General features: G+C 38.6%; 1 protein-coding gene across 9 annotated transcripts in view; it reads right to left on the bottom strand.

Annotated features, from left to right (window-relative positions):
- The window catches only part of LOC124171871 (protein held out wings-like), an 87,519-nt gene extending 85,029 nt beyond the window's left edge, over positions 1-2,490 (bottom strand). For 8 of the 9 annotated variants that reach the window (XM_046551240.1, XM_046551239.1, XM_046551241.1 and 5 more), the window contains exon 1: positions 2,232-2,490. In XM_046551240.1, the coding sequence (XP_046407196.1) occupies positions 2,232-2,364 (133 nt within the window). In that variant the 5' untranslated portion in view covers positions 2,365-2,490. The remainder of the gene's footprint in view (positions 1-2,231) is intronic. The other variant, XM_046551249.1, reaches the window with a different exon arrangement.
- Positions 2,491-23,772: the final 21,282 nt, after the last annotated feature.

Below are 23,772 nucleotides of genomic sequence, written 5' to 3'. Positions count from 1 at the left end.
TAATACCCTGCGAGCCACCACTAGGGTGTTTGGCTGGGGGTGATCAATCACCAGCATGCAGCATGCATTTGGACTCCTGAGCATACATAAGAGCATTGTAATGGTTGAAAAGAATGATCTAAACAAGATAAATATTTTAATACTCCATGAAAAATGTAAACCATAGTCGAAATTCTATTGCCTGCGCGAAAATCGAAGTAGGTAATTGACAATTTATCACAGGGGCGGTAGCGGCAGCGATACCGGTAGCATAAGTATAAATTTTCGTAGTGGTAAATAAAGCACGCAGTTGTAGCTAATTGCAATCCATGAACGTTTATTAATCAACTACAGGGGATAGAGAATGTATTACCAAGAACGATCTAGAAAATGACAGTGCTTTTAATAAAAATCGCATATCACAATGCACTTTAATCAAGGACTCATTTATAACAAAAAACTCTCTAAATAGAAAAACGAGATACGGCCAGTGCTTACACCACAAAATTAAGACTGGAAGTATTATCTGCCCTACGGGGATATCATGTGTAACAACATCTAATCCGAAAAAAACCTATTGAACCTTCCCGAAAATTATCTACTTCTACATGAGACCCTGCGAACCACCTGAATATCATCGGCGGTATCTCATTAGCCCGAAAGAACTTACAAAATTTCAGGAATACCGAAAGGAATTAACAAAAATAAATTATGATTTTTAAGATAACAGTTCACAATTTACAACAAATCAACTTTTCCATCAAAATGAATATCATCAAATCCGAATAATGGTCACGCTTTTACATAAACAAGATTGACAAACCAAAAAACATTGCAAGTGCATTCCCCTAAGGAAGCTCGCGCTTTGAACGGCGACCTACAACCGAAGGCCGGAAGTAGCGTCTCAGGAAAGCCAATGACCAGGTAAGGGATGAGAGGGGGGTGTGGCAGGACCAAAAGGATTCCAAATGAAAGACTACAGCCTACGTACCAGGAATAAATGGACGAAATCTACGCAAATGAAGGCTCTAATGATAAAGAAATCAGTGAGCAAATCCCCAAAACTTAGCGCCCACAACCTTGTCCCTGCAGAACCTGAATTCGCGACAGCTGCGTTCGGGTACAAAGCTCTCCCCAAACCGGGCGCAATACGTTACGCCATTCCAATAGTCTTGCGACGTTAGGATGGGAAAAAGGTGAGGAGAGGGAGAAGCCCAAGAAAGAGGGGCGGGAACGAGTCATGGAGTGGGTAAGTCGAGGGACACGGCTGGGATGAGGGAACGAGATAAAGTCTACGACTGGTAGTGAGGGGGAAAAACCAGTAGAAGTTTGAGGGGTAGAGAGAAATGCAAGTAGATGGCTTTCAGAGGAAATCCTTATGCCGTAAAAAGCTTTGGAATGCACGGAAAGAAATCAGAACGAGTCTATCTCTACACAGATACCATGGCACTAGATGTGAATTCATGCAACGCTTCTTCATGGAATTCCCTATCCATTCTGATCCACAAAGACGGATGTTTATACGAAGGAATCCATGCAAACGGATTTAGAAAGCAGAGAAAGAAATAAACCGCAGAGAATATTAAGGTTCAACGTCCGCGAGAGCGTTCGTCAAAATCAAAACGCGTAGAAACAATTGATGCTGTGGGGCACTTAAAATGTAAAGAAACTATGCCTGACAAATATTCAACGTCTTGAGGGCAATCAAAACTTGCAGCGAATGCATGCAGCGGACCGAAAACCAAGGACCTTGAGAAATAATGTAGCCCACTTCTTAAGAAATACTGACAAAATATCGTGGATATATTCACTTAAAAGGAAGAATGGGTCCAAGATGAGAACATACTGCTGTTAAATAAGCTATAAATGTGTTCAAGTTTCACATAATTGAACTGCAAGATGAATGAAACGACAGAAAAAGCACAGATACAATCGCTTAAAACGCACGACCCCAACATTCCCGAGCTAATTTGGACAAGATTCCAACGGTATGGCCACAAAAATAACATCGAATCACGGCGGCTAAAAGATTCTCATGCAAAGCCGATCGAGGCAGTTGTACCAAATTGTAAGCCCAACACCAATGTCACTACTTCTTGGCACACAATTACCTCTGAGAGGCATTCCTGCGATACACAATCCAAATACTATGGTAACACACATCCACAATATTTTCCGTTGTGGAAACACAAAACAACCTTGAATACAACACATCCCACATCCAATGAAAAATGAAGTTTTCTTCACATTACCTTCATCGAGGAGCCTTTCAACGTGGATGAAAACATTCGGGAACGCAACAAGTTGCTTCTTATCTTTTAAAAGCTGGGCTAAATAATCTGCTGTACTCTGCGTGTTGATGTTGGCGTTTTCACACATCTTCATGCAGCTGTATTTTCTTAGTAAAGTCTTTCGAGGCCCACAGCACCCCCCAACTTTAGAGCGCTAGCGTCACTAATTTCAGAACCTGCCGTCACGAAACATACAACAGTACTGCCCAGGAAACGTCTTCATGAGCACAACAAGTGGAGAGGAGCAACAGCGACACACTTGAGGAGCGGCGGAACTCGAAATCACTTGGACGGATGGGATGAGGGAAAGCCATGGTGGGGGCATCACGCTGTGGCGCTACCGTATACGGTGTGTGAGGGCTCTAAAGGAGTAAACAGAGCTTTTAAACATCTACAGCGTTGCCGCAACTTGTCAAAAACATCCCAAAATATTCATGATACTAGGTCTTACAGTATGTGAGGTGAAAAGAAGAATACATTGCATATAAACCAAGAATTAGGCGAATATCGGCTGTCATTTGTTTCCAATTTATTTTGAAAGTTTGCCTCTGCGTATGGGAAATATAACTCGAAAGCCGTAGTATTGTCAAGCTTAACATAAAACACCGTCAAAGGTGGTGCAGCAGAATGCATGCTCATATTACTACATTGCGGATGTATTTACTCTAACGGCAATCCCCAAATCAATTTAAAAATACAAATACATAATACTAATACTAACATTAATTTCCGCTGAATTACGATTAATTAAACTTTTTATTGTACTCAATGTAAGATTACGACGGAATTAGAAGAAACTAAGACGTTAATAGTGGTAAATCACAAAATATGACCAGGCTGCGAAATAAATTAATCCCGTGCGACCACTATCGATGCAGCGCGGAGAGTTTTTATCCTATGAGCGCAAATCGCTCGTATTTTTCTTGGAAAAAAAATCCGCAAAGGTTATTTCACCCAAAATACATTTTAATTCCCATTCTTAGGGAGAAATTACGAATATGTAACCAATCACAGCTACTCGAACATTCATATGCTTTAAACTTGCAGCATTTCCGCTCCTCCTCCCTATAAACTACTCTTCCTTGATCCCTTCGTCCTACACCATCCATTCCGTCGCCTACGCGCCGCCGCACCCCCCCGCACTTTCCGCCTCCGCCCCCCTTTCCCAACCCCCCCGAACCCCCGGCCACCCCCCACACTCATACGCACTGGCGGGGCTCATTTTAAATGGCGTTCAACGGTTGCATCATTTTCATTCCCGCAATTAGTTACCAACAAAATATATTTCGAAAAAAAGGAAAGAGTTTCATAATGTAATTGACTGAAAAAAATTGGAGTAAATAATACGCATTTATTTGTCGTAGACTTATGAGTCTTTCAGACGGTGATCGATATACTTATGAAACATTTGCATGAACAACAAATGAATAAAACATACTAGAAAAATAAAAAAATAAATACTACTAAAAATCCTGAATTATGTGAATTGATAAGTAGATTGAACCATAGATAAATTGGATGATAACAATTGCAACAATATACTAATGGAGTACAGCGCAGGGCGGCTAGATTCCTGATGACTTTTTACGATAAAAAGTGCAGCGTTGCCAATATGTTCCGTTAATTAGGATGGGAATCTTTACAGGAGTTAAGATCGAAGTGAAGGCTAAATTTAATTGGTAAATTTGGAGAAGAAATTTTCTCAGACAAAGTTAAACATATACATCGTTTACCGTCGTACTATGGTACACGTGATCACGAGAAGAAAATTAAAGAAATAGTCTGCAACACAGAGAGATTTAAAATGCCATTCTTCCCTCGTACTACTAAAGATCTCAATTAAATTCACTCAAAAATAGACTTTACGTTCATTTCCGTTTTGTTATAATTATACATAAATTATTAAATATAAGTATTGAACCCCCAACTAAGGGATGCTAAAGGATAAACGACCATTTACTTTTTATTACAATTATTTACGCTGAGAAATGAGACGTACTCGCTTAAACTACGATTATTTTAGTCGTATTCGAGTAGAGTTGTCTTTTTTCATGGACAAAAAAGAATTTGGCCAGAAAAAAAGTTTCAATTTTTTCAACCTGCTTCCGGATACTCATGAGAAACATCGCGAGAGCCGCGTACGGTGGATAAGATGAGAGGTTCAAATGAGGTCACCTTTGACCCATCCGCCGAGAGAGACGGCTTATATCTCGGCCGATTTGCTGTCCTCCTTTCTCTAGGTTACTCTTTGCCTTAAGCTACTGCAGGTATGACCCCCTAAAGTACAAATTCCCGCTGGTACCAAAAGTCAGAAACTATTTATTTGTACGCTGCTGGAGCTGGTAGTATTTTCCGAGTTTAACATATCTAATATTTAATATTAAGTCGATGTAAACAGACGATACACTTAAGAAGAAAGCTCACGTTTTATTTGATTTTATTTCAATGATATTTTTGTTTCCATTAGATGCACACAAAAAAAGAGTACAATATATTTTATCCCCGCCATTTGGTGTATAGTAAGAGACTGGTAATGCAAAAATTAACGAAATAAATATGCGTTGTGTGAAGCATCAAAGATATCAACCTATTATGTGAAGTGAATAATTTTGTATAAGGACAATGGTAACAGTGGCCTCCATAGTATATCGTGGGGTGAACTCTAATTTAACATAAATTTATTCTGAAGCAACGTGAAAGTTTAATTACTTTAAGTACCTACGTTATAGCCGTAGATCAATATGGCCTATGTGCTATGTGCATGTATGTAATTTAAAGTGTATGCTATGTGTGTAATACCAAAAATAACTGCTTTTATCCACCTTGCTTGCATATGCTAATAATCATATTCGTGGTTCTCGCCAATGTAGCCAGGGAGTATGGGGTTATACAGTAATGGACGTGCGATCTAAGTTCCATGGGGTAATCATTATGTCAAGGATAAAGTTTGCTCTCTCTTCACCGCCAAGATAGCTCACTAATTAGTTATTTCCTGGTTTTAAAGTCGCAACAGAGCAATACTAAATCGACTAAAACATAGTATTCATAACATGTGTGGCATTCATAGTTCTACTATACGGACAAATGCAATAGGGTAGATAAATGCGGTAAATACACATAAAAAGCCCTAAAGTGGATTCCCAATGTTTTCCAGTACCTACCATTAATTAGGTGGATTCCGTGATACATCCTTGTCTACAGAAAAGCTGGTAGGAGTCAATGAATAATATCTCATATACATCTATATCTACATATTACTCTGCAAGGCACCTACAGAGCTGTTTGGCAGGGGTACATACGTGTAGGTATCAAGCTTAACTTTATGAAATTAGGTTATATCCATATAGAAATTAAAATAAACAGAAATATTCCGCACAAATTTCATTACTTTACCGTCCTATTGTTTTGGCACTTAGGGCCATTACGAAGGCGAAGTAATTTAATTTGTGTGAAAAGTTACCAAGGGTTACTGATTTTGATGTGGGCAGCCTCGCTACTAGGGAGGAGCTTACTCTTTTATCGAACATATTCTCAGTTTTCTAAAGACACATTAGGGAATTTAAATTTGTACTGACTGTGAGCTTAAAAGCTTGATGTCATCTAGGACGGGAAATTCAATATGTTTGAAAAAGAATAATCAGAGGAATATACCGACGATGCATATGGTCATTGCGAAAGGGACAAATATGGAATATTTAGGAATTGGGCCTGTAACATTTTGGCTCACCGCTCAAGACGATTTCTCACAACTTGTAATATTCTTAGACATTCAAAACAAATATCTGTTTTCATCCTCATTTAAGGCGGTTAAAAGTACAAGAAACTTGAATTAGTATTTCACTTTGGGCGCACCCACCACGTTCATAACGTGAATGAATTGTTTTATTACTCCACCCCCCTGGAAAGACGGATTTGTAACAATTTATACGAGGCTTAACCCACGAAGAGACAGTAGCCTGTAGACGTCAACTGCAATGCCGACGAAACTATCGTCTACGCAGATGGACACACGCCGTGTAAATCCCGTAAACCTCTCCGATTAATCTTTTTCACACTTTTCATAGAGAGCAATATGCCTTCCACACTTGTGTCACCTTCATCTTCTAGCAACATCTTCACATTCCTACTCAACGGTGACACAAACTGTCAAAGTGATTGTTGCTATATATTATAAGTATGTAGCAGAAACACTTACATCTACATAATACCCTGCGAGCCACCTCTATAGTTTCAAAACAGTTAGCGGGCTACAATACAAGTCATCTAATCCATTTGTGAGTTCTATCGCTGCCGTTGTAGTCTCTTATTGATCTGGGAAAAAAGACGTTTTGAATCTGTCTGTTCTAGAGTCTATCTTTAGTAGAATAGAGAAATAAATTTAATTGAGCAGAACGATATCTTTTTTTATCATTTGAAAGTATTCCACCCTGGTCCCGCAGAGTATTTTCAAAAAATTAAGTCGTTTCATCACTTTTGGGAGGTTTGAAGGAGTGTGACCGGGAATTGGGATACACGGTGACTTTCCCATCGGCGCTCGGCGGAGAGGCTGGTGGTACATGACTCGAAGGCCTCCAGAGAGGCTTGCCCAATGCACGCTGCAGCCCACGCCGCCCCTCCCACGCGGCCTCCCTGCCCACTCTTGGGCCGCCCACCGTGTCCCCATCTCCCCCGCCCACTCGCACACCGCTCTGACCCAACCGGAGGCGCTGGGGTCAGCCCACGACTTCTTCCTCCTCGCCTATACATTTTTTTTACTTTTAAAATCTCGCGCACGCCAGCAAGGTCAACACGAATCTTTCATTCACTCGCTCACACAAAAATGAATCAGAAATGGCGACGATGCCCTCTCAACTAGCGAGCCTCCACCTGGTTTCTGCTTTCAAGTCAGTTCCAGGACGCGTATGATTATGCCAATCGGAACGCGTTTACTGCCGCAATTTAAGCGGCTGAATATTTTTATTGAATCATTATCGTCCGCGCTTCGTAAGAGAGGACTGATGACACACTTTGGGGAGACGGAACGGGACAGAGACCTGTAAAAAAAGCATTTATGTTTGTCAAACAGGTTGAGGGGAACAAAAATTAAGAAAACGAAATGAAACGTCATGGGTTATTTTTCCAGTAAAAAATACAGAAGGTGTAAGAAAATTGATTGGCATTGCAACTCTAAGGTGCTAAAAGAAACTTTTGACTCGGGAAAAAACTAATTATGCTCAAAAGACTTGGTATTGAATTCTCTACAATGTTTTCGGCGCATTCACGCAATAAACAACGTTAAATTGAGCTGTGTGAGTGATATTAGCAACATGAAGCCATATAATATAAACATGTATTTCGAAAAATAGCCGTAGAATATAGCGGGGATGGGATAAAGAATTAAAAGGAATAAAGTTGGTGAAATACTGGAGAAAAATGACGTACGCACAACATCTGCGTCGCATTTGGGGCCAAACAACTCGTGGCCAGCGTAAGAGGAAGGCGGATCGACCAAGGTTAGCACAAATCAAATACGAATGCGAAGGACGTTTTTGAAACTGGGAAATAGATTGTCCGAAAGGTACGTCAGAGAAATGAGGTAAGGTGTGAAATTGATGCCAACCATTTGGTGTTTATTAAAAAAACGGATACATCTACATAATACCCTGCGAGCCACCTCTGGGGTGTTTGGCAGGGGATGATCAATCACCAACATGCAGCATGCAATTCTACTCCCACATGCACACCACACCGTCCAAAAAACGTCACGTATACTAACAAATTATACTACTATAATGATGTTAGAAATAATAATAAAATTAAGAAACATACATAAACGTTTACATAGGTTAGTTGGCTACACCACAAGTCATGCAATCTATTTATGAGTTCTATCGCTGCCGTTATAATCTCTTATTATATCATAGCATCATTAAGTGAGGAAATCGATTCCTCATAATTAAAATAGCTCTTTAACGTTTATGAAGTTTGATAACCATGCAGAGTGAGCTTAAAAAAACTCCATAGTTCTACAGTATGCCAAATCAGCCACCGAGGGACTGATACACACGATTTGAAAAATGGCGACTGGTACCATGTCGTTATTCTATTATTTCTTCTATTATTACAAACTATTGGCCGGCATAAATTCCTACCTTAAAATATGTCATCCAATCAACACACCCTTGTGGTTTCTGCTGGAAGGGATCACGAGAAGAAGATGAAAGATATAATAATGATAATAATAATTATTAATAATAAGGAAAGGAAAAATCAAGCATGGCAACTTCAAAATTACGGACGATGGGTCAATAATATCTATGGAAGCAAATGAGAACTACAAACACCTTGGTTTTCTGCAAGCAAAATCAATACTACATAAACAGATCAAGAAGGAATTAACGACTGAATTCAATAAGGGACAAAGGTCCATTCTTAAAACAGAATTAAATGCACGAAATACAATCAAAACCATCAATACTTTTGCGGTGCCTGTGTTGACGTATACATTTGGAGTGATTAATTGGACCAAAACGGAAATAGCAGGCATAGAAAGATCAATACGTACATCATTCACAAAATTTAGTTTACATCACCCAAAGGCTGCAATAGAGAGACTAACTTACCCCGCTATATGGAAGGTAGGGAGTTAGTTGATATACAACAGTTCGTAAAAAATCGAATTCATGGACTAAAACATTTTTTTTACAATAAATCAAACGGTTTGATGCTGCACAAATCAATAGTATATGCCGACAATAAATTAACACCATTAAATCTAAAAAATGGCACGACCTATGGAACAACCAACACAAGAATCATATTAAATAGAAAGGTAGAACTATGGGCCCAGAAGGAATTACATGGACGACACATCAATGACCTCAATCAAGCATATGTTGATAAAATCTCATCAAACAAATGGTTGTGATTGGGTGAATTTTATGGAGAAACCGAAGGGTTCATGCTTGCAATACAAGACCAGGTTGCCCGCACTAAAAATTATGCAAAGTACATCCGGGGTGATAAAAGCATAACAGATGAAAAATGTAGAAGATGTTTTCAAGTGCCAGAAACAATCCAACACATTATATCTGGCTGTAAGATGTTAGCTAATACAGGATATTTAAGTAGACATAATCAAGTTGCAAACATTATTCACCAAAAAATGGCCTACCAACACAAGTTAATAGATATCAAGATACTATGAATACCACCCCGAAACAGTGCTTGAAAACAGCGCATTAAAAATTTACTACAATTTGCCGATCCAAACAAATAAAACTATTTTTAATAATAGACCAGATATGATGCACTGAATAGTAGAGGCCTTCGCGTTGTAGAAATCCATCTTACTGATTTGTGAATGAAAAACTTTACTGTTTCTACAAATTGTAAAAACAGCAAATTTTTTCATTTACAAATCAGTAGACCAGATATAATGTTGATTGACAAGAAATATAGCATTTGTTACATAGCTGATATTACTGTACCACTGTCGCATAACATCGAAAAGGCAATAGCCGGAAAAAGAAATAATTACCAAGAACTGGCAATAGAAATAAAAATAATATGGAATATGGAACAGGTTTCTATAGCTCCAATTGTCATCTCAACTATCGGTTTCATCCAAAAACATATGCAAAACAGTTTCAAAAAGCTCAACCTTCATCTAAATACACACTATCAAATTGCAAAAGGCTGTTATGATTTCAACCTGTCATATCCCGAGAAAATTTCTCAACGCAATTAAACAGTAAAGAGTTGCCTTGGTGAGAACCCGTGCTTTTGCACTAAAACAACTCACTCAGTGAAAACTGAAGAAAATTTAAAGGAAAAAATAACAATAATTCATTTTTTTACTACATATGTATACAAGAAATCTTGATTTATACTAAAGTTTTAAATTTTCAATTTAAATCGTGTAGATTCTGATCCCGCTTAGCCGAAATTGGCTTGTCAGCAGGTGCCACATCAATATAATTTGTGTCATGTCAAAATACAAATTTATCAATTTAATTAACAGGTGCCATATAAATTATTATGTTCTGTTTCTTGTCAAATATCAAATAAAGCAATTTAATAAACATTCTAAATAACAAATAAGCATTCTATAAAATATTTTTCACTTCATCATAAAGAACCTGTCAGTAACCTTGTCTTTATTTTTCCTTTAACTTCACTCAACGTTTTCAAATCTTTAAATTCACTCTTTAGATCATTAAACAGTTTAGGAACAACAACTTTAAATTGCCTGCAATCCTTATGCGTACAACATTGCGGAGTCTCATACTTTCCTAAAACTCTGAAATTGATATAACCATTATTATTTCTCTCTTTTTCGTATTATATATTAAAATAATTATCAATGATTAATATGTACGGATACAATTTATCAAGTGAAATTATACCAATATCTTAAAAATACGCGACAATCTAAATGTCCATCACTTTCCTCAAAGTGAGTTTGGTGAATCATTTTTAAGGTCCTGTTTTGATTGGACTTAAATATTTTCATATTAGCTACACCAAATAATCCCCAGACAGCTAGGCCATATCTAAGAAGGCTCTCATAAAGACCATGATACATCGTTTTGAGTACATTTGTTGTGATGATTTCCATCATATAACAAAATTTGTACAGTCACTTTCAAAAGTTTTAGGACAAAGTTTGTGGCGCCACTTCTGCTTCTCAAGAAAATTTAGTTTCCCTTACTCCATTTGTTTTCCTTGCTCACGCACTGCAAATATTTCGCTTCCATGTGAAGATATATGAACAAAGAGGGAGAAGTTACTTGCTAAATTTATCGTTTTGTTTCGATCTTTGATGGATTTAATGATTGATTTCGTGTGCATACTCTGTGTCCTTGCTCCGGTTTTCACTGCTGGTATGATATTATGTATTACAAAAGTTTCAACGTCAGAAGCCGTGGTGGCGTAGTGGAGTTAATGCGACGTCGTCATGGTAAAGGTTGTTGGATCGATTCCCCTACTCGGATTTAACATTTCAACATTTTTTTTCCTTGCAACTCCTTTTGCATTTAATAATGGGTTTCGAATAATTTAAATTCGCTGTAACCGTTATATACTCTTTTTAATGGTAAATGGTAATATACAAGATAAGAATTGGGCAAAGGTTGACGTATCATTTTTATGGATTGCTAGTACACATTTTGAACGTTAGGGATTTGCAAAAGGGGTAACCGTAACGGGTGATATGTGTGATCCCTTGAGACGGGTGATATGTGTGTCATTATATGACGTCCAACTTGACTTACATACAGCAAATAGCCTTTATAATCATCACATACTACTTCATTTGGGTTTTGCGTTGAATGTGTTTTCTAGTTTACAATCAATGCAAAGATCCAACTAATTTGTCAGAACGGATTCATCCAAGTAATCGGCGAGCTGGTAATGGAGACCTGTTGATGTTATACCCTATTGCGAATGCACAATCTAGAATTTTATCCAATGAATTAGAAGAAGGCCTAAACAGCCCTAAGAAATAAAAAATATCTTAAGAGACCTCTACGCCATCATCAGTGCAAACCAAAGTACTTCCAATCTCCTCCCTTCCCGCCCTTCTATCACCTACAAAAAGGCACCCAACGTGCGCAAATATTCCGATCCACCCGCCTCTCTCTCTCTCCCTCAACATGCAACCACCCAAGATGCAAGCGCTGCTTCTTGTTTCGCTCCACCTCCCCACCAGTCATCAACAAATCTTCCTCTTCTCCTTTTTCCTTTAAATACTTCCTTTAATTCCATCTATCGACGATCCTACAATTTCTGCCCTGCCTACTACATTGGAGAATGCACCACGGCAGTATCCATTCGAATGAACAACCATCGCCTCTCCACCAAGTCCCCCCCATTCGTTGAACCAGTACTCCAACATAAAATAGTTCCTTCAAGCAGTGTGCTTCCCTTTCCTAAATCGAAATACTACCAGAAAATTCACCAAGCACACCTGGGTGGAAACAGAGTTCAAACCGCCAGGGCTGAACGTCGTTAATTGCTAGCCACCAGCCAATCCCTCCCCATTTCCCCCTCACCTCCACCTACCCCTTCAACCTCCCCCCCCCCCTAAACTCCACAGAAGACATCAGCAATCCAAAAGATGAGGATATTCTCATTCCAAGGATTCCCATGATCCCATCTGATATGCCCTATGAGTTCAAATAAATTCAACTTTCGGATTCGTGTTTCATTCGCGATGATGATTAGCTAATTACTATGTCAACCGTTGAGTGTTTGTAGTCTGAATTTAGGAAATCCATGTTTTTCTCATGAACAATTATATGTGTCATGTTCAGTGTTGGTAAACTATCCGCTTCATTTGTTCGTGCGTCTAATAACAAAGCAAAAACTGTTGTATATCAGAAGGTGCTAGTGCAGAATAAACCCAAATATGTAGTGTACACTCGGGCTCGTTTATATACGGGGCACGTTTACGGAGTGCACTTTTACCAAACCGAGTTATAAATGGCTCGCCACAATTTGGGCTTTATTAACTGCTTTATAAAACCACGATGTCTAAATTTTGATAAGTCAAAACATAAAAATTAGAAAATTCACAGAAAGAAATTGGTCATGTGCGCCAAATATGGCAATCGATTGGACGCCGTCCTCAGGTGTGCGAGAATTTCGTTCGTTCTATGAGCTCCAGACTGGAAGCGGTCATAGAAAATAATGGCGATATTACTCGCTATTAATTAGGTAAAACCAACGCTTACGCCTTCCGAAGAATAATTTGCAAGCTTTGCCATTTTTGTATCATGTTTTGATTTTTTCTACTTTTATTGGTCGATAAAAGATGTTACGAAAATTTACAATTATTTTTTATGCTTATGTACTGAAAAAAACACGGCAATCAAATTAACAATTTTAAAGTTTTCCATAAGTTTTGGGTTCGCAAGTAATTATTTTTGATTATTTATTTAATTATTATTTTCACTTTAAGTCATTTTTATTCGATCATTCGGGGAGAGATGATTGATATCCACAAATTTAACTTACCTGGGATTCATTTTATAATTTGTCATGGTAATAGAATTTACTTCATTCCTTTAGTTTTCATTTTTCAATATTTAAAGGTTTATCTGTTTAACGATTCTCAGTTAAGTTAGAAAAACTTGAAATTATTTAAGAGTTGTAGAGGGTTATTGAGCTCTACTACCCTCTAGCGCTATGTGCCTGCTACGGAAAGTGTATAGCATGAGTGGGTAATTTCACGGAGACAGATTTTCGTTTTGACAGTGCATAGGTAATTCTCTCCGAGGGCTTTTTTCAAAAATCTGGGGGTGGTGGACATTTTTCTGTTGAATGTCGTTCCCATCCTGTGTGGTGTGTGGGTAACACTGCAAGTACAAAATATCTGTCCGTCGCATGTGACGTTCAGACCCTTGGCGCCTTTCGTTAAGAACAAGAGAAAGCCGATGCCAGCTTTCTCTACTCCCTATCTTTTTTAACGTGCTCTGAACGCGCAAGTGAAGTTATTTGTCGTTCGCCTTAATACAGTACTTGAAAGAGGATTCAAATTTGGCGAATTCCTTATTTCCGCCATCTTTAATAATGATATATATGCAGGGGTGCCGACTCATAAAAAAATATTGGGGAAGCCCATACCGGGGGTCTTGCCCAGGGAATATTTATAAATAGTGCGTTTAAAAGTTTAACTTCGAAGCTCTATTTTGAATCCCTAGACTGAGGTTTGTGATGATGAACACTGTGCTTTATCACCCGTCTCAAGAGACGTGTGAAAAAGCATGGTGCTCATTGCAGAAAATAATAATAATCAACAGCTTTCTAAACTAATTAATGCAATAATCAAATGCTATTATAGGTAAATGCAAATGATATTATAGCAAATGATATTATAATATAATGCTATTATTAATTATGCTATCATCGCCAATCTTAAATCACTAAGTTAATACCAACGCTGGGTTTGAATGCGCCCCTTACCGTCGGGTTACGGTTACCCCTTTTGCAAATCCCTAACGTTCAAAATGTGTACTAGCAATCCATAAAAATGATACGTCAACCTTTGCCCAATTCTTATCTTGTATATTACCATTTACCATTAAAAAGAGTATATAACGGTTACAGCGAATTTAAATTATTCGAAACCCATTATTAAATGCAAAAGGAGTTGCAAGGAAAAAAAATGTTGAAATGTTAAATCCGAGTAGGGGAATCGATCCAACAACCTTTACCATGACGACGTCGCATTAACTCCACTACGCCACCACGGCTTCTGACGTTGAAACTTTTGTAATACATAATATCATACCAGCAGTGAAAACCGGAGCAAGGACACAGAGTATGCACACGAAATCAATCATTAAATCCATCAAAGATCGAAACAAAACGATAAATTTAGCAAGTAACTTCTCCCTCTTTGTTCATATATCTTCACATGGAAGCGAAATATTTGCAGTGCGTGAGCAAGGAAAACAAATGGAGTAAGGGAAACTAAATTTTCTTGAGAAGCAGAAGTGGCGCCACAAACTTTGTCCTAAAACTTTTGAAAGTGACTGTACATGATGCATCGGAGGTTTTGGTTCAATTTTGACACATGAGAATTTAAAGTGAAATTACAATCAAATATCAAACACAAATATTTATATTTATACACCTGTCCTAAAATATTACAATCGCAAGATACTATGTTGGAGTGTAGATATGCATGACCGCGTAATATAATATGATTTGATTTAATGTTAGAAGACAGATATACTATGTACCTTGTTTTTGATTTTTTTTTCATTTAAAATTATAATATGGTCATGGGACCATTTGAACATATTAATGATATCGTTCTGCATATTATTCACAGCATTTTTGAAGTAAACATGACTATATATAAAGACAGTGCCGTCAGCATACAAAAGTAAATTACATTTATTTATACATTCATGCATATCATTTACATAAATTAGCCTGATTTTACGGACGCCAACATAATACGGAAGATCAGATCATATAAATATAATAAGAGAGATAGAATGTAGAACATGCAGATTCAGAATGTCTTTTTTTCCACGATCAATAAGAGATTATAACGGCAGCGTTTGGAATCATAAATAGATTAGATAGCATGTATTTTAGTCTACTAACCAAGGTAAAACTTAATGTATGTTTCTTAATTTTATTATTATTTCTAACAGCATATGGTGGTATAATTTGTTAGTATGCGCGACGTTTTTTAGCCCGTGTGGTGTGCATGTGGGAGTTCAATTGCATGCAGCATGCTGGTGATTGATCACCGCCTGCCATACACCATAGAGGTGGCTCGCAGGGTATTTTGTAGATGTAGATACCATATCAAACGCCTTTTACAATCGATGTAAGTTATTACAGCATTCTTTGCTCTATCTAAATTCTTTCGAATAGTTACTGAAAAATATTCTAAGGCATCCTTTGTACATTTCTTCTTTTGAAAACCTTATTGATGCTCATAGATTGCTCTATTTTCGTCAAAAACATTAACATTATATCTGCCACACACCTTGCATGGATTTTCCATGGGAATTACTTACCATCGGTAAGTTGTGTCTTTGACTGAATATGTATGTATATTTTGCTCATATGCGTAATACTTTTTATAACCGTGCGGTGTGTATGTGGCGGTCCTCTTGCATGCTGCATGTTGGTGATTGGTCACCCCCTGCCAAACACCATAGAGGTAGAATAATTTGTTAGCATGCGTGACGTTTTTTGGACTGTGTGGTATGCATGTGGGAGTTCAATTGCATGCAGCATGCTGGTGATTGATCACCGCCTGCCATACACCATAGAGGTGGCTCGCAGGGTATGAATCTACCATTGTCACATACCTGGCAGCTCTTCTTTGCACGCGTTCTAACTCTGTTATTAAGCCTTTTTCATGAGGGTTCCAAACACTGGCAGCCAATTCCAAATGTGGTCTAACGAGGGAAAAGTAGCTAATTTCTCTCACTTTGTCGTCGCTCTTTCCTAATATTCTTTAAACAAAACCCATTTTACGATTAGCTTGAGCGGTTATTTCTCGAATATGTTTATTCCACGATAGATCATTATTGAGTCTAACTCCTAGATATTTCACGGATTCAACAGTCTCTAATAGGATACCCCGAATTATATAGCTACATTGTAGGGAATTGTTCTTCTTCCAGAAATTCATTACGACGCATTTTATCAAATTTAATTCTAACTGCCAAGCTGCCGACTACCAAGGTATTATGTAGATGAAGATTTAGTTGAAACGAAGTAATTAGCAAGTAGTGAATTAAAACTAAGTTAGACGCACTTCATAACTGGGGTACATTTGCACCTGTTGTGAATCTTTACTAACGAATGGCCAAACGTTAACACGAAGGCATTTCACGGTTGGAATCTCAAATAACGGCGTTTATCGGTGAATCAACACATGCACTTGGGGTAACAATGTCTTTGCTGCAGCGCGAGTGAAGTTTCCCATTGCTTCAGTCATTATGCAGGTAGGTGCTCTTAGAAATCAGCGAGAAATGATTTCCTAAAGCTATTGAAGCTAGGTAGTTACTAACTACTTCTTCAGTCTATGAATCAACAGATGGAACAAGGGGGTATCAATGTCTCCATGGCAAAGGAATACTACATAGGAGAAAATAATATTCTTTATATAACTATGCATTTAAACAACCTTGATCTTCTGTGTCTGCCTTCTGTGTCGGAAGATATTTTTTTCCTTCCACGGCTATCGGAGCGAACAAAGAAGGTATCACAAAATGGAGATCAAATGGGTAGCAAGTACTCAACACCAAAAACTCTAATTTTAACTGTCATTTAATTATTTCAGAAAAATTATTTTCTGATTAAATAGGAAGATGGCTGTCATTTTCTTCCTAAGAGCCTTCACCCATATTTTGCTATACTAGCTATAAAGGTGAAGAAAGTACATTGCGGCTGACCCACACTTTGCAAAAGGTAATTTGAGGAACCTCCAAAAAGCTGTAACATTTACTGTATAACTATAAACGTAATAATACAAACATTTGTGATGTATAGTTTACAATCATTATTTTTAACGTAAAACACAATAGCGGTTATTACGTATTCACTCTTCCACATCATTTAAGCACTTTTTACATACGCACTGCTAAGGCAATCCATAATGACCTATTGCTGATAATTTTTAGGAAAATATAAAAACGTTGAAAATGTTTGAGGCTTTTCTCCGTTATGATGGCAATGTACAGGGGCTTTAGTACATAGCTAATACCTGGCAGGAGGAGACTTCAATGCTCCCCAGTAGGTAAGCGTGATGAGTTGTTACGATAAAAAATGCCGCGTTTCCAATATGTTGCACGAGTTAGGATGGGAATCCTTACAGGAGCGTAGACCGAAGTATAGGCTTAACTTACTTAGGAAATTCGAAGAAGATATTTTCTCAGACAGCGTGAATCATATCATTCGTTTACCATCGTACTATGGTAGATGCGATCATGAGAATAAAATAAAAGAAATAGACTGCAAAACAGAGAGATTTAAAATGTCATTCTTCCCTCGTACTATTAAGGATAACGACGTTGTCTCAATTGATAGGAGTAATGGCGTCACTCGCTAGGATCACTCATTGCATGTTTTTTCATATTTCTAACCTTGCATGTATTTGCTCTAGGAATTACTAACCATTAGCAATTTTTATATGAATAAGTATGTATATTTTCTAGTCTGCGTAATATTTCTATGACCGTGTGGTGTGAATGTGGCGGCCCTCTTGCATGCTGCTTGTTGGTGATTGGTCACCCCCTGACAAACATCCTAGAGGTGGCTCGCAGGGTATTATGTAGTTATAACTATAGTCCTTTATAAATCTTAAGCAGAATACGGGGAAACCTAGCCGGCCACAGAATGAGACATAAAGGCCTGATGAAAACAGTCGTGAAAGGACAAGTGGAAGAGAAAACGGGCAAAGGACTGCCACTAATGCAGGGACGCAGCTAGGAATTAAGGCTGGTGGAGGTCTAGGTGCAACTAATACCGGGGTGTTTGGGGGTATGGAATACCCACCAGGATAAGCGGTAGATGCGAGATTAATAAATTGCGGAATTTTTAGATCAATGGTTCAGAATTGTGAGTTACACGGCTTTCTGAGGGATATTTTACTAATCCTTACACTATTCTATTAGTAAAATCATTCCAATGAAGTAAAATGGATTAAACTTAAATATTTCTCTGAGCTCTGATGCCAGGGATTTAACCCCTAAACCCCCCCCCTCGCTGCGCCACTGCATCTTTGGTCTCCATGATTGGCAAAACATTTTTAAAGTTTTGTAATGAATATTATTGTTTAGTCCGCGTGAGCATCAGAGCAGACCCTTAAGTCTCAATTTTAAGCCACGTACTTAATATAATCAATGACAATTGTATTATGATACGCAAAGCCGTCATTTGCATTTAAAATGAGTGTAGATGAAATGAAACATTTGAATATAACCAGTAATAATGCCAGGTCTATATGTTCGTGGTTTTTCCTGGATGCCCTCTCTTTATGATGCTTTAGTTGGTAGTGCTAGTAGTTGACATGATTTGCCTTTGCATGAATGCGGAAGTACTAAGAAAGGTGGTAGAAAAATTAGTAGGAATAGTATGCGTAACATTTTTATGTCCCTGTGGGCTGCATGTGGGAATCCTATTGCATGCTGCATGCTGATGAATGATCACCTCCTGCCAAATGACCTAGAGGTGGCACGCAGGGTAATATGTAGGGGTATGATGTATATGGATATGGTTCCAAATGCTGGATTAATAGCTGAAATCAATCGAATACAGCGCAGGGCGGCCAGATTTGTGATGAGTTGTTACGACAAAAAGTGCAGCGTTTTAAGTATGTTACACGAGTTAGGATGGGAATCTTTACAGTAGCGTAGATCGAAGTATAGGCTTAACTTACTTAGGAAACTCGAAGAAGATATTTTCTCAGACGACGTGAATCATATCCTTCGTTTACCATCGCACTATAGTAGACGCGGTCACGAGAATAAAATAAAAGAAATAGACTGCAAAACAGAGAGATTTAAAATGTCATTCTTCCTTCGTACTATTATGGATAGTAACGATGTCTCAATTGATAGGATTAATGGCGTAACTCGCTAGGATGAATCACTGCATGCTTTTTTTCATAGTTCTAAACTTGCATGTATTTGCTATAGGAATTACTAACCATTATTATTTTTTTTATGAATAAGCATGTATATTTTTCTAGTGTGCGTAATATTTCTATGACCGTGTGGTGTGCATGTGGTGGTCCTTTTGCATGCTGCATGTTGGTGAGTTTTCACCCCCTGCCAAACACCCTAGAGGTGGCTCGCAGGGTATTATGTAGATGTATATACTAACACCTCGCTAGTTAATATGAAGGCGGCTACGTGCACCCTAGGTGATGCTGGGAAAAATAAAACGTATAAGATGGATGGGATTAGAAGGCTCTCAAATCCCCACTTATAAACAAGTTACTATCTCTATTTTAATTGAGTGATAAATTCTAATTGGTTGACATCATTTGCTTGTGTGCGTAATTTTTCTATGACCGTGCGGTGTGCATGTGGCGGTCCTCCTACATGCTGCATGTTGGTGATTTGTCACCCCCTGCCAAACACCCTAGAGGTGGCTCGCAGGGTATTATGCAGATGTAGATGTTAACGCGTTACTAGTTTTTCACACAAGGCCTTATAGTATATAGATTAATATACATTTTTTTAATGTCTTGGGAGGAAGGTTTAACCCAAAGTTCATTTGACATTTAACTCCTTAGATAATTGTCACATACATCTACATAATACCCTGCGAGCCACCTCCAGGGTGTTTGGCAGGGGGTGATCAATCCCCAGCATGCAGCATGCAATTGGACTCCAACATGCACACCACACAGTACAAAAAAACGTCACGCATACTAACAAATTATACTACTATATGCTGTTAGAAATAATGATAACATTCGAAAACATGCATTAAAGTATACATAAGTTAGAAGGGTACACTACAAAGTCATCTAATCTATTTGTGAGTTCTAACGCTGCCGTTATAATCTCTTATTGATCGTGGAAAAATGACATTCTGAACCTGTCTATTCTACAGTCTATCTCTCTTATTTCATTTATATGATCTGATCTCCCGTAGCATGTTGGCGTCCGTAAGATATGGTTAACTTCGTTAGAAAAGACACTGCTCTTGAATTTATCTAAAAGCTTTAGTCTACTTTTCCACCTACGGTCCGACAGAAATTCCCATCCTAATTTATCTAAGAGGTCAGTTACACTAACAAGACTATTGTATCGACCTGTTTTGATCGTAACGACGTTTTTATCGTAACGACGGCATAGGCTGTTTTAGCCTTGACCCTTACTAAAATAATAACACCCGAAAGAATGTATTACTTTTGATTGTGTAGTTTCTTCATTTAAGTATGATCTCACGCAGACTTAGAATCTGTGGGCCTCATTTCTCTCAAAAGCAAAGCCTCACTTTCTGCTCTCTGTCAGTGGTATTTTACGAAATACAAAGCCTTCCATTGTGCTTCTCCCATTCGCTAAACCTACGCGGAATCACTGAAGTTCGCGTAGGCACTGCAGATGAGGTCTTACTGGAGCAAAGTCATAGATCTTGCTATGACTTGGGGATTGGGTTGGTGAGGTTGCTAGAGTGCTGACTTCCCACCCCGTGGGCTCGGGTTCAAATCCTGGCGGCGGCAGAGGATTTTCAGAGACTGCCCGATAAGCATCTAACAGCATATGGTAGCATAATTTGTTAGTATGCGTGACGTTTTTTGGACTGTGTGGTGTGCATGTGGGAGTCCAAATGCACGCTGCATACTGGTGATTGATCACCCCCTGCCAAACACCCTAGAGGTGGCTCGCAGGGCATTATGTAGATGATACCTGCTCGAATGCCACGTGGAGGCCATTTCAAGCGCGACGCTCCGTCCGTCCGATGGGACGTTAAACCGTGGTCCCCTTGGTGCCTTTTGTTGAGAGCAGGCTAATACTGACGCCGGGATTCTCTCCACCCTTCCTACTTTCCCTTCCCTCATGGCGCAAATGACCTCCGCTGTCGGTCGCCTTCTCAAAATACCATACCATACCTTTCTATCACTTTCTCGTCTGGAAACTTTTTCTCTACTAGGAAAATCACAGGCACTACATTACATTCCAAAGTGAAATTTGATTTTACATAAGTTTGGCTGAAGTTAGGAGAACCAACTTCCTTACTTAGGGAGTGGGAATTAGAATTAAATCTTGGGAGTTAGAATTAAATCTTAAAAAGTGTATGGTGATGAATTTTTGGGAGACGAATATATCTTCAAGAAGGAGCTACACCGCTAACGGGATTCCACTTCCAAATCACGAATTCGGTAAATACTTGGGGGTCACCATTACCCGGGATCTTTCTACGGGAACATACTACGGAAGATCAGATCATATAAATCCCTTAGTTGTGTTTTATTGCGTTAGTTATTTGTAAGAATACTCAAAATACTTTTTAGTGTTACTTTGCCCATACCAACTATCGATTGTAAGGCCAAATCGTTCTGAGTTATAAAAGAGTGAATTCGATTATCCCGATTTTTCTGAGCCACTTCAAAAGAGTTAAGAGTTATGATATCTAATTTATATTCAGTATTTCTTTTTGAAATGTTTCTAATAAACCACAGGAAACTGTTTTAATGATTTTATTGGATGTATCTTCTTGTATATATGATTGATATTTTTTCAAATGAGCTATACAAATTACTCCATTATTTCACTGTATACTTTATAGCGCATACACCTGGCCATTCTATATATCACAGTATATGATAGTATTATTTGTTAGTACATCTACATCTACATCTACAAATTACCCTGCGAGCCACCTCTAGGGTGTTTGGCAGGGGGTGATCAATCACCAGCATGCAGCATGCATTTGGACTCCCACATGCACACCACACCGTCCAAGAAACGTCCCGTATAATAACAAACTATACTACTATATGCTGTTAGAAATAGAATATAGAATAGAAATTCAGAAACATGCAGTAAGTTTTACATAGGTTAGTAGGCTACACTACAAGTCATGCAATCTATTTACGCGTTATATTGCTGCCGTTATAATCTCTTATAGATCGTGGAAAAAATGACATTCGGAATCTGTCTGTTCTGCAATCTATCTCTCTTATTTTATTTATATGATCTGATCTTCCGTAGTACGTTGGCGTCCGCAAGATATGGTTAACTTCGTCAGAAAAGACACTGCTCTTGAATTTATCTAAAAGGTTTAGTCTATTTTTCAATCTACGGTCCGACAGAGATTCCCATCCGAGTTTATGTAAGAGGTCAGTTACACTAACAAGACTATCGTAACGACCTTTCACATACCTGGCAGCTCTTCTTTGCACGCGTTCTAACTCTGTTATTAAGCCTTTTTCATGAGGGTCCCAAACACTGGCAGCGTATTCCAAATGTGGTCTAACGAGGGAAAAGTAGCTAATTTCTCTCACTTTGTCGTCGCACTTTCCTAATATTCTTTTAACAAAACCCATTTTACGATTAGCTTGACCGGTTATTTCTCGAATATGTTATGTGTGACGCTTTTTCTACTGTGTCGTGTGCATGTGGGAGTCCAATTCAGTGGCGCCGACTTCATAGGGCCTGAGGGGGCCCGAGCCCCCCGATGTGTTCAAGTACTTTGCATGAGATGACGTTAACGATATCGGCCTGTAATTAGATGGCTGTTCCTTGTCTCCACTTTTGAATATTGGCGTTACATTTGCGATTTTCCAGTAGTAAAATTCCTTTGTAGCAGAACCACAGACCTTTGGTTTTCCGTCAGTCCACGATCAACTTACAAAAAAATGAGTGGTAGTGGTAAGGCGGATTACGACGACTTATTTTCGGATACCTGACGTCACGGAAACAAGAGCGAAAAATTAGGTATGCGAATTTTCCCACGAGGAAAGCTCATCTCTGACTCACTCCACACATGTTTTCCCGCGTTCCTTGTGAACTGTGAATAGTGGGTGGAGTACACCCACAAAGTTTTTGTGCTGCTAATTCTAAAAATTTCCAGGGTTAGCTTGGGCGTAGTCCTCACTAAGGAACCGCGGGGTTACTTTGGGTGGTTAATACCCTTTTCTTTAAGGGCGTGTCCTCCCTAAAGGTACACTCGGTAAGTAAGACACGCCCTTACCCTAGCGCTAATGCGATGCCTTCCTCATTTAGTCTCAGGATCGCAAATCCGAGATAATGTGTACACCCTTGCTACACCTTAGCAGTTATTCCCCGAGTTTAAAGTGCTGATCACGTGTACAATGCCATTTAGCAGTTAATATCATGAATCCATATTTTGCATGGAGCAGGGTCATACTCCAATGTGCGGCAGAGGACGATGTTATTTAAGTATGGAAAAAACATTTTTCCCGTGACAAACCCTGCGTTTAACGCCCTCTAGCAGGTAAAATCATGATTCCATATTGTGCACGGAGAAGGGACATGCTCCAATGTGCGGCAGAGGACAATGTTAT

The sequence above is a fragment of the Ischnura elegans genome, chromosome X (genome assembly GCF_921293095.1).
Source record: "Ischnura elegans chromosome X, ioIscEleg1.1, whole genome shotgun sequence".
Lineage (NCBI taxonomy): Eukaryota > Metazoa > Arthropoda > Insecta > Odonata > Coenagrionidae > Ischnura > Ischnura elegans.
This window is presented reverse-complemented; position numbering and strand designations above follow the sequence as displayed.